General features: G+C 46.6%; 1 protein-coding gene across 16 annotated transcripts in view; it reads right to left on the bottom strand.

Moving 5' to 3' along the window:
• The window catches only part of TENM4 (teneurin transmembrane protein 4), a 1,515,223-nt gene that overhangs the window by 221,031 nt on the left and 1,281,408 nt on the right, over window positions 1–12,784 (bottom strand). For 15 of the 16 annotated variants that reach the window (XM_083499088.1, XM_083499085.1, XM_083499087.1 and 12 more), the window contains 2 exons: window positions 7,204–7,302; window positions 3,593–3,828 (listed from right to left, as the gene is read on the bottom strand). In XM_083499088.1, coding sequence (XP_083355214.1) covers window positions 3,593–3,828; window positions 7,204–7,302 — 335 coding nt within the window. The remainder of the gene's footprint in view (window positions 1–3,592; window positions 3,829–7,203; window positions 7,303–12,784) is intronic. The other variant, XM_083499080.1, reaches the window with a different exon arrangement.

Raw genomic sequence — 12,784 nt, 5'->3', positions numbered from 1 at the left:
CATTACCTTCAGTAGCTTAGGGCCTCATCAAACCTAAATCCAGCCCTGTGTGGGGTACACACAAGGGTGGGGAGAGTGGACGTTTTGTTGCGCAAGTATAAATCGTTGCACTAACAGAACAGGTGAAGCAGACAGCCCAAAATGCTTATGTAAAAAAAGAAAGGAAGAAAGGAAGAGGAAGAGGAAGAGATTTTCACACATCCAACTCACCCCCCTGGCCAACAAGTCCTGCCCGCATTTGATGGATGCCAAAGTTCTACAGGAACTAGGGACAAGTTCCTCTGACACGCGGAGATAATGTCCCAACATCTACTTGGCGCATAAAGATAATGCAAGATAAATGGGACGCCGGGGTTGGACATACTTCGCAAATGATGAAAGGTGACTGCACCTTCCATCAAGCTGCTATCAATTTAATGCTCGCTGATTAATCACTTCTCCTCCTGCTATGGAGCACGCTAAAAAAAACGGTGACTGTAAGCACGACGACAATCTTTTGAGAGCCGGGGTTGGGGGTGGAAGAGAGATTCGGCCATTAAAGAAATATCCGCCGGAAGAATACGGCCGCAGAAGAAATAATCTATTGGTAACAAATTGCAAGCACGAGGGACGCAAGCAGGAAAGTCCTATTTTCTACTCACATGTGCAGCTTGCAGCAAGTTATAACACTAATGCTTTACCGTTCGATGGCATGGAAGAAGCGGAGGCAAAATCAACAGGGAGCTCAATTCTGCTGCATGGGAACAAATGCTTTTACCTAGGCTTAAAGAGTCCTAGGAACATAATTATAGCAGCACAACCATCCCCATCTATTGGGTTGTGGGTTTCTTGTTGTTATTTTTGTAAGGTTTCAGGGCTTTTTTTCTCCCTAATGGAAACAAATACAAAACTGGGACTGACATGTTAATCTGGTGTCTCAGCAAAGGAGAAAAGAGAGACATAAACCATAAGTATTTGTTTTCTGAATTGCAGAAGCATCATCAGGAAGAGAGCAGCAGGCAGGTAGAAAATACAGGAAAAGAAATGGGGGTGAGAATTCCAGGCGCAAAGAGGTCTGTGTGTTTTCACTGAGACTGACGCATTACAAGCTGAATTCTTCAGGGACTCGCTTAGGCACAACCACATTCCAGAGACAGCCTCCCTGCTCCATTACGCAATAATTCTGAGAGATGATTTAATTATTACATAACAGAGTTTGGAGACTGTTGTGCCCAAGAGCACCCCGAAAAAGAATTGAACCAGAAATGGGCTGGGTTGAAAGCCTTTAGCCTAATCCCGCAAGATCACTGTCCCCACACATCAAAGTCTTCAATCCTTCCTTGCCTTAAAAGTATTGGGAAAGCTGGAAAATTGAGAAAGGTCACTTTCCATGTTTGCCAGCTATTGTGCGAAGATAAAAAACATTCCAGATTTTGTATCTGGAATGTTTTGCCCCCAATTACGCAGACTTCATAGATGGGTAAACCTGCAGACTGCTCTTCCAACCACCCCCACCCCATTTGCAGCTCCATTCACCTAATTTATTGGGGAAGGGGGTGGAAACAAAGAAATCAAGAATGGGTACTAATCTCAAGGTTAAGTGGAGTACTGGGGTGCTCTGGGGGCAAGCTGACTCTTCTACTAACCTGCCCCCCTCCCTTCCCACAAGACGTTTCCCTGTCGAAATTCAGAAATCACCAAAAAGGAAGTAACCACATGCCGCCACTCCAAGTGAGCTGTTATCTACTGCTTGCCCTCTAGATATTTGTAGAGGTCTCCATTTCTCTAAGAGCAGAATATGCATTTACCGTATTTTTCGCTCCATGACGCACTTCTTAAAAAGTAAGGGGAAATGTCTGTGTGTCCTATGGAGCCAAATTGCCCAGGGGCAAAAAGCAGATCATGGTTTTTTTTTGAAAGAGGGAAGTGGGTGTTGAAACAAAGCCGCTGATCGGCAAGCGATCGGGAGCGAGATAAGGGATGCTAGAGATAAAGGAGGCTGCCTGGGAGAGGGAGAGGTAAAGACAGCAAACTTGCAAGGAGAGGAGACAGGAAGACTAAAGCAATGAGGAGAGAAATTAGAAGAAAAGGAGGAGCAAAAAACTGCTCCAGCTAAGGAAAAGACACTAAGGCAAACAAGAGGGAAGGGAGCGTTGAAAGGAAGCAGCTGATCAGTAAGGGATCGGGAGGGAGATAAGGGGCGCTAGTGATAAAGGAGGCTGCCTGGGAGGGGGGAGGTAAAAGCCCATGGATCCTCAGGATTTTTGCATTGGGTCACCCCAAATTCACCATCAGATCACATAGCATGTCCATGGCTACAGCCTGCTCCAAACAAATCACGCACCCACTGTTGCATGGGGCCACAATAGCACAAAAACATGGTTACAAAGCATGGATCCACATGGATCTTTAGGATTTTTGCATTGGGTCACCCCAAATTCACCATCAGATCACATGTCTGTGGCCACAGCATGAACCACAAAAATCATACATCCACTGTTTCGTTCAGAATAATTTTTTTCTTGTTTTCCTCCTCTAAAAACTAGGTGCGTCTTATGGTCAGGTGCGTCTTATGGAGCGAAAAATACGGTACCTGTAGCATATGGCACAACAGACTGTTTAAAGCAAGGTTTCCCAAACTTGGGTCTCCAGCTGTTTTTGGACTACGACTCTCTCATCATCCCTGGCTAGCAGGACCACTAGTCAGTGATGATGGGAATTGTAGTCCAAAAACAGCTGGAGACCCAAATATGGGAAACCCTGGTTTAAAACATAAGCAACTTTGTGGAGCTATGCTCCTGATGTTCTAGACATCTACTGGAAGAGTTCCTATATGTATTTGTGTCTTTTACTTATTGATCAGCTGCATAGCTGTCAACTTACAGATTTGAAAATAAGGGATCAACAGCCTCGAAAATAAGGGATCAGCAGCCAAAATAAGGGATTTTCCCAGCACAGGTATGTTCAGCTTCTGAGCCCCTCCAAGCCAAAGGCAGAAAGCCCAGCCAGCAGCCAAACGAAGCCTCAAGCGGTGGTTCCCACAGCGCAGCAACCCGGCAAAGGGGTTGCAGTAAGGAAAACCACCGTCACCTCTCCGCTGGGAAGCGCTGAGCAAAGGCGAGTCTTCAGGCAATGCGGCCGATTTGATCGGCACAAGGCATGCAAGCTCCACCCCCCAGTCGTTCTTAGACTCCTTATTGGGTGAGCAAAGCAGCCAAGCAACACAGTTGGAGCCTCCCTCCTCCCTGGCTGGCAGGGAGGGAGGGAGAGGAGCTGCTTCCTTTGAAACCCGGGAAATTTAAGGGACATCATCAATAAGGGACAGCAGCAGGACACGGCGCTGGGATAAGGGAGTTTCCTGCCAAATAAGGGACGGTTGACAGCTGTGATCATCTGTTTGGAGAGGTTGGGAGTAGATCTGTCCAGCAAATTCCTTCCTCTTCCCCCCACCAGTGGAGAAATCAAACTCGTTACAGGCAGCACACAGTAGGCAAGGCAGAAGTTCTCTCTGGACAACTCGGCCAAAGGAGCAGAACCGCCCAACGAAAACAGCAGCAACAACACTGAGGGTCGAAGGAGAAAGAAAGTCCCCAGAAAGGAAGGGAAAGCTTACCGATAAAATAAGCCAGCAGTATCACCAGTGTGACCGAGATGATGATAGCACTCAAGGCAGCACATTTCCACGTACAGTATTTATAGGGTTTCTTCAGGTTAAAGGCCGGCCTAGAAAATGTACTTCTGGGAAGAGGTCGAGGGGGAGGTGAGTACACAGTGCTGGACGTCAAGGGGTATCCTGGAGACGTTGTACAAAAGAGGGGAGAGGTTCCTCCCGGCTTGAACAGGAAGTGCCTGCAGGGAGAGAAAGAGAGGGGTTGCAAGTGATTGAGGCGCAAGGAGGATTTTAAACTTAGCAGCACTTGGCTAAACACACACACACACACACATAAAAACAGTGCCATGCATCGAGGACAAAGGCTTTGTAAAAACAGGAATGAAGACAAAAGAAAGAAAGAAAGAAAGAAAGAAAGAAAGAAAGAAAGAAAGAAAGAAAGGAAATGCAATGCATCCACTGAAATTAAAAAAGTAAGCCCATTAAAGAACATTAAAGCTACTCATTCATGTCTCCATCAGAAAGCCAAATTACACTGGTTGTATACAGCGGTGAAGTGACAGGTGTCCAATGCGCTGAACTCAGGGAGACCAAGAGAAGTGGATCTAAGAGTTAATTACACACAGATCCAGGTCCAGTGAGGTCCAGTGCTGAGGGCCTTCTGGAAGTTCCTTCACTGCGAGAAGGGAAGTTACAGGGAACCAGGCAGAGGGCCTTCTCGGTGGTGGCACCCGCCCTGTGGAACGCCCTCTCATCAGATGTCCAAGAGAACAACAACTACCAGACTTTTAGAAGACATCTGAAGGCAGCCCTGTTTAAAGGTAAAGGTAAAGGGACCCCTGACCATTAGGTCCAGTCGTGACCGACTCTGGGGTTGCAGCGCTCATCTCGCTTTATTGGCCGAGGGAGCCGGCGTACAGCTTCCGGGTCATGTGGCCAGCATGACTAAACCGCTTCTAGAGAACCAGAGCAGCGCACGGAAACGCCATTTACCTTCCTGCCAGAGCGGTACCTATTTATCTACTTGCACTTTGATGTGCTTTCAAAATGCTAGGTTGGCAGGAGTAGGGACCGAGCAACAGGAGCTCACTCCATTGCGTGGATTCGAACCGCCGACCTACTGATCAGCAAGTCCTAGGCTCTGTGGTTTAACCCAGAGCGCCACCCACGTCCCTGCAGCCCTGTTTAGGGAAGCTTATAATGTTTAATAGGTTATTGTATTTTAATATTCTGTTGGAAGCTGCCCAGAGTGGCTGGGGAAACCCAGCCAGATGGGCAGGGTATAAATAATAAATTATTATTATTATCCACTCTCCTGACTGGTTGTAAATAAGAAGGCAGGCAAGTGACGGAGCGAGGATGCCAGGCTGAGGCTGGTGGGGATGGTGACCCACTTTCCCAAATAGACCAGTCTTCGCTAGTTGTTTGAGAGTGTGTCCCGAAATGTCATCTACTACACTGCGCAGAGTGAAGGATGATGCATGTTACGTTTGCGCCACTGCCATTTTGTGACAAGTGTTGAGATTTTGGTCAGCGGTGGTCTTTTGGCGCCCCTGTGGCGGATCTTCACATCTTGTACTCTCTCCCTAAAGAAAAGGGCACCCCCCCCCCCAGGGCCGAGCTGGTACGCATTGGGAGATGTTCTCTCATCAAAACGGAAGGAAGCAGCAGCAGCAATAATGGCAGGATGTGAAGGTCTAAGGGTATAACTCCACATTGCTAGAAGCAAAGGGGGATTCCCAGCCTAGTGTTACCCTCCGAGTGGAGATGAGAGAGGGGCGTGTTTGCAGGAGAGAAATCCGTGGACTTACACCACCGAGAGAGCCAGTCAACATGGGTGAGGTTAAGGCTGTCTGATGCCAAGTCTCGCCTGCAAGTGCCTCATCCTGTGCTGCATTCACAAGACTTTCTGATCTCCTTGCTGCACCTCTTCCTAAGGCACCTGAATATTCTAGATCAGCCTTTCTCAACACTGGGTCCCCAGATGTTCTTGAAACACAACTCGTATGAACCAACCAGGGTCATGCAATCATCATCTGAGGTCCTTCTTGGTGTGCCTCCTCCACGAGAGGTCCAGAGGGTGGCAACACAAGAACGGGGCCTTTTTTGCAGTGGCTCCCCATTAGTGGAATGCTCTCCCCAGGGAAGCTCACCTGGCGCTTTCATTATACACCTTTAGGTGAAAATGTTCCTTTATAACCAGGCCTTGGGCTGATTCAACAATCTATGTCCTTTTAACTGTGTTTGTGGGAGGGGAGTTATTCGTTTGTTGGTTTTTGTGTTATACATGTTGTTGCCCTTGTTTTTATTATGTATTTTGTGTTCTCATTTGGTGCGCTGCCCTGTGATCTTCAGATGAAGGGTGGTATTCAAATTCAATCCATCATCATCAACAACAATTCCCATCATCCTTGACCACTGGTCATGCTGGCTAGGAAAGATGGGAGTTATAGTCCAACAACACCTAGAGACCCAAGGTTGAGAAAACTTGCTCTAAGATGGATCACTGGTATGTGGTCCAAAATGACAAGCTTTATTTACATCATTGACATTCTCCTGTTCTTCTGTGAAGGCCCAGATGGCAAACATAAGGTTTTCATAGGCAGCTCACCTATCTACGTACTGACCAGCCCTAGACTTGCTTCTGGGGGAGTTCCCTCCAGGACCACAGCCCTGAGACCAGGTGCAGAATAAGCAGCTGGGAGTTAAAACTATCCTGATCGATTGCACTGATCAGTATTTTTCTTTTTAAAAAAAGAACAGGCTGCATTCCGCTTGCAGAATGACTTGTGCTCAGGCAATGGAACTTACAGGCTTTCTCCCTGCATGCCCACCCTCCAAATATTCTCTGGGTCCACCCATCCCACCCCCAAACAAATTTGGAAGGGGGTGCAGGGGTGTGCAAGAAGAGGAGACGGAGCAAAATTTGTTTGCATGAGTGGAAGTTGTTCCACGAGTGCAAAGACTTTGTTGGATGCGGTCCCATTGGCTCTTCCTGAGACACAACCACCAACTCTTTAGGGAAACAAAATGTTGCCAGTTCCACGATTCCCTGAAATACATGCCAACTTCTCCAATCAAAATGGTGGACACGTGGGGAAAAAGTGCTGCCAAAGCAAACAATCGCTGTTGTTGAATGGACACAAAGACACTCCCCACCCCCTAAAAAGTTCAGACGTGAAACCTGGAAAACATCGGATTAGGACATTTAAACCATCTCAAACGAAGCACGAAGCAAAACACAGTGACATGTCTTAGAAGACCTGCTATCCCGCTACAGCTGCCTCTGTGTTAGTGAAATGGCTTTCAAGCTGTCAGGAGGAAGCCAATGAGATGCTATGGATTGGCATATTAACGAGGCTGCCATTAATATGTGCAGGACGATTTGCGTTCCCTACTGTCATGGACCTCATTGTTCTGATTACGACTTTTTTTTGGGGGGTGGGGTGGGAGGAGGTGGGGGGAAGAGAGGAAAATAGGGTGGGGGGGATAGATTACGTGAGACAAGAAAGTGAGAGGGGAAATAATAATATGACAGATTAATTTGTCATGCAAAGGACGGGGGAACGGTTGCAATATTAAGAGAGCAAAGACCACATGAAGCGTCAACGTACCCATCATTGAAAGCACCGTCATGTCGGGAGGAGGTGAGAATGTCCATCTCAATGAGGTTGTCCTGCAAAGTCTCTAGGAATGTCTGCTTTGCTATGTTTCTACATACATATGGAAACATGAATGGAGCCAAGTGAGACATGCACCTATGAAGTGTGACCTCATAAACCCACAAATGGTTATAAGTGCAGCTGTGCATGGGATTAGAATGATGGGCCACTCATTGATATGTATAGCATGTTACAACATATACATATATAGCATTTGTGAATGTTCACTTCCATATACACACATATCTACTCTATGTATGCGCACACACAAGAATATATACGTGTGTGTATCGCCACGAATATCTTAACGTTTGCTGAATGTTCGCATTCACGTCTCAAGGCCGGCAACCCGACACGAACTTTGGGAATGTGTGAAAATTCCTTTTGTCGGTGAATGGCAACCATCACACTCGGGTGATAGGAACTCTCAGCCGCGTTATCCTCTTTTGAGTTTTCAGACATTCGCAGAATTCATCTGGGATTGCCAACGGTCACAGGTAAATGACGACATCCATCAGATTTCAGACATCCAAGGCAATCGGTAGCTATATCTACACACACACATATACACACAGATCTGTGAGCACAAAACATTGTTTGGTGCCTATGTTCACATTTCATGGCTTTGCTGCCAACGCAGCTGTCCAAACCCATCGCGCATGAATCTATCTAATCCACTGGACGTCTTAATTTCGCGCAGCAAGCGTCCCTAGTAATGAGTCTGGCTCTGTGGGTGCTCCGGCAAGAAGACAGACTACGCCAGTCAGTCAATAATCTTTCTAGAGAAACCCTATTCTTGCCGATCCGCAGATAAGAATTCAATCAGACTGAATCTCATTCTCTTTCTTGTTTTGGGTTACATTTCACGTTGCCGCTGCAAGGAGAATTGTTAACGCCTAAGACAAGTGCCCCCCCCCCCAAATATCCTTACCTTGTATTGCTGGAACGCATAGTTCAAGAAACATTCAAGAGTTACAATTCTGTGTCTGGTTTTTTCACTCCAAATGTATACAGCCTGAGACACATCAGTACCAATTCATTTTATCCAGGAAAACAGGCAGACAACATAATTATGCCCTGTACACATCCCCTGAATAAGCACCCTTGAACTCACGTCAACCTCTGGTTTGCTTAAAATTCAAAAGCTGGTTCAGACACTGGAGCCAATTGAAAACAAGTCAACAAAGGTCACTCCCGGCGAGGTCAGGAGCTCTTGAGTCAACCCTTATTTCATCCAAGAATAAGCGACCATGTAAACAGGGTGATCATACCTTGATATGCAAATGAGGCTGGAGCGGAGATTCCTGACAGCAGTGGTTTACTATGAATGCCCTAACATTAGAGGATAACCTTCCTGTCTTGAAATAAGCTGCCTGAGTGGCTGGGGAAACCCAGCCAGGTGGGCAGGGTATAAATAATAAATTATTATTGTTATTATATGAAAGTTTCTGTGATGCTACTGGACTTTCAGCCTTGTAGGGTCTTCCTTTCCGGCTTTACCAAAACCTACTGGCTTGGATTCACATCTTAAAAAGCAGAGACATCACCTTGTCAACAAAGGTCCGTCTAGTTAAAGCTATGGTTTTCCCAGTAGTGATGTATGGAAGGGAGAGCTGGACCATAAAGAAGGCTGATCGCCGATGAATTGATGCTTTTGAATTATGGTGTTGGAGGAGACTCTTGAGAGTCCCATGGACTGCAAGAAGATCAAACCTCTCCATTCTGAAGGAAATCAGCCCTGAGTGCTCACTGGAAGGACAGATCCTGAAGCTGAGGCTCCAATACTTTGGCCACCTCATGAGAAGAGAAGACTCCCTGGAAAAGACCCTGATATTGGGAAAGATGGAGGGCACAAGGAGAAGGGGACAACAGAGGACGAGATGGTTGGACAGTGTTCTCGAAGCTACCAGCGTGAGTTTGACCAAGCTGCGGGAGGCAGTGGAAGACAGAAGTGCCTGGTGTGCTCTGGTCCATGGGGTCACGAAGAGTCGGACATGACTAAACGACTAAACAACAAATAAATTCAATAAATAAAATAAATTCCTGGGGCTGATGGAAAGCCCACAGGTGCCCCAGAGTATACTTTCACAGAGTATTGCATTTTCAGGTGTTATGCAATGAGGGTTGGAACCAAACTTGATTTGCTGCCTTGCATATTGCGGTACCCCAGACCCCATCACCCCTGGCTACTGGCCATGGGGGCAGAAAATGATGGCATTAGGGAGTCTAGCAACATCTGAAGAGTCTCATTGTTCCCCACTTTTGCTCTATAAAGTGCTCTCATTTTTTTGGGGGGGGGGAATCCCCTTTCCCTTGGCAGAGGTGAGGGGCAATGGTTTCTTTCCATTTCCCCCACTCTCGCCTGCCTTTGCTAGGAAGGCAAGTCTTTGTCTGCTCCTGATCCCGAGAAGAGAAACACAATTCACGTTTATAGCTTTGAGGTGTAGAGGATTGAGCTGCGTGAGCCGAAACACGGACTCGGAAACCGTTAAAAACCAAGCCCGGCGTATTCTGAAGTTGTATGCCAAGAAGAAGGCAGTAAAAAAAAATAGTGCTTTTGATGGATGCACCATCAAGAAGGGTAGCAGCGAGGATATAAATATGAATTTATCAGTAGTTAAAAGCCTGTGTGTAAAAATGGGTTTCTACAATGGAACTGTACGTTTCAGCAGGAGATTGCCAATATAACGCTAGGCAGGATGTTGGGTTGTATAATGTTTAATGCAAGCGTCAATAACAGAATAGAAGAAGGAAGGGGCTTAGCGGAGGAGGGAGACAGGAGCAGCCCTCCGAGCTGAGATGAAGGGGGGAAAAATCAAATAGGAAGGATAGAAGAAAGCTGCAGAGAACGATGGCTTTATTTTTGAAATTCGGACATGTTCCTAAGTCTTTTGGGGGGTGATATTCTTTGTATTCATGCCTTTTAAAAAGCATTGAGGGAGCAAGCAGCTAGACTTCACAAGGAACAATGCTGAAAATAAGGACCCAACTCAGCTCGCTCTCGTCTTTCACGTAACGTATAAGAAAGGTGTGATGTCATTACTCAGAATGTAGGAAGCACCTGGCTGTTCAAGCCAATGGCCCACCTAGTCCAGAATATTTGTCTCACAGTGGCCAACCTGGGAAGTCCGCAAGCAGGAACCGGGTGCCACAGTAGCACCCTCCCCACTTGCAATTGTCCGCAACTGATAGATAGATCTCTGAACATAGCCATTGCGGCTAGTAGCTAGGATGATGATGATGATAATAATAATAATAATAATTTATTATTTATACCCCACCCATCTGGTTGGGTTTCCCCAGCTACTCTGGGCAGCTTCCAACAGAACACTAAAATACAATAACCTATTAAACATTAAAAGCTGAAAAGGCGTAATCTGAAGCGTCCATAACATGAGGTATGACTGTAATCCAGAATGCAACAGCTAGACTGGTGACTGGGAGCAGCCGCCGAGACCACATAACACCGGTCTTGAAAGACCTACATCAGCTCCCAGTACGTTTCCGAGCACAATTCAAAGTGTTGGTGCTGACCTTTAAAGCCCTAAGCAGCCTCGGCCCAGTATACCTGAAGGAGCGTCTCCATCCCCATTGTTCAGCCCAGACACTGAGGTCCAGCTCTGAGGGCCTTCTGGCGGTTCCCTCACCGCGAGAAGCAAAGTTACAGGAAACCAGGCAGAGGGTCTTCTCGGTGGTGGCTCCTGCCCCATGGAACACCCTCCCATCAGATGTCCAAGGAATAAACAACTATCTGACGTTTAGAAGACATCTGAAGGCAGCGCTGTTTAGGGAAGTTTTTTAATGACTGATGTTTTAATGTATTTTTAATCTCCTGTTGGAAGCTGCCTAGAGTGCCCGGGAGACCCAGCCAGATGGGCGGGGTATAAGCAATAAATGATTATTATATATCCCCGTTGTGATAGAGACTGATAATCCAAGAAATGTGAGACGCCCGGCAGTAGTTTGGTCAGGCAGCAGTTTCAGCACTACGGACAGTTCCAAGGAGACAATTTGCTTCAAGGAAAGGCTGGAACTAATTTCCTGCTGAATCGGCCAAAGGTCCCTGGCACCTCCAGTTGAGAAGATCAGGTAGCATAAGAAGGTAAGAGCATTCTGCCTGTGAGGAGCCTGAAAGCAGGACTTAGCAAAAAAATGCACTGCCACCTGCTATTCCCAGCAACTAGTATTCAGAGCCGAACTCCAACAATGGAGCCAGAACACAGCCAATGTGGTTAGTAGCCATGTCTAGCCTTGTCCCTCCATGCATTGGTCTAATCCTCTTTTAAAGCCATCCTAGCCAGTGGCCAAGACTGCTTCTTGTGGCAGAGAATTCCACAGTTTACCTATCAGCTTCACGAAGAAGCCATTTCTTTTGTCTGTCTCAAATCTTCCAGCACTCAGCTCCATTTGGTATAGATGGGTTTTTAGTGTTCTAGCATAAGAAAGGCCCCAGTCTAAGATCTTGGAAAGCTACTGCTGGTCCGAGCAGACAATACTGGATTAGATGGACAAATAGCCCGATCTGATAGATGGCAGTATTGCAATGCTCAGTGGCAAAATGGTGGTGGGGGTGGGCAGGAAAGAAGTCAGAAACCCTTAAGTCAACACGCCAGGGCCCCCAAATTAGATCCGATTAGATGTGCCCATAGACTCTGGGTACATTTGCAGCAGTTTCTGACAACCTGTGGTTGACAACACTTTTAAAAGTGACGGGAGTTTCTCAGGAGCGATAAAGACTCACCTGTAACATGCAATTATCCAAAGACAGAAGGCAAGGAAAGAGATGTGGCGAAGGAACTCGGGGAAGTGGAGGGAGAGACTAATGGGGAAGGATGCTAATTGATTGATGTGGTGCTTTGTAGGGTTCCAGACTTGCCGGAGCAATATTTTAGGCAGCGGAAAATGCATCCGATGACATCTCCCCCATTATGTCTTAACAAGATCAAGTTCTCCTGCGCGGTAGACTACAATTATACTCGCTGCGATCGGCACAGCTAGGAGGCTAAATCTTTTCAATATATTGACTGATTCCAGTTTCTTAAATAGGATATTGATTTATTCCGCTTCGGGGGGATGAAGCTATACAAAAGAACGCACGCACACGTAAGCCCATTTTGAATTTATGTTTCTCATTCCCGTTTTAAATGGGGGAAATAGCCTTACAAGCTACGGTTAATGCCGATGATATTTCCAAACTGTGGAAGACGACTGCGAGGCAATTTCCTCTTTCTCTTCGTCCAAGTGAAAATGCGTCAGGAATAAGCTATGAAGATACTACTACTACTAAAAAAGAAAAAGGAAACGAAAGCTAAACTAAGTCCCCACTGAAAGTAAGGAAGAGCCATAACTCAGTGGCAGACAATGTGCTCTGCATGAAAAAAAGTCCCATGAAAGACCGACATTGGCTCCCAGTACGTTTCTGAGCACAATTCAAAGTGTTGTGCTGACCTTGAAAGCCCTAAACGGCCTCGGTCCTGTATACCTGAAGGAGCGTCTCCACCCCCATCGTTCAGCCCGGACACTGAGGTCCAGC

This window comes from Podarcis liolepis (assembly GCF_965112155.1).
Source record: "Podarcis liolepis genome assembly, chromosome: 4".
Classification (NCBI taxonomy): Eukaryota; Metazoa; Chordata; class Lepidosauria; order Squamata; family Lacertidae; genus Podarcis; species Podarcis liolepis.
The sequence above is the reverse complement of the archived record's forward strand: the minus strand, read 5'-3'. Positions and strand labels throughout refer to the sequence as shown.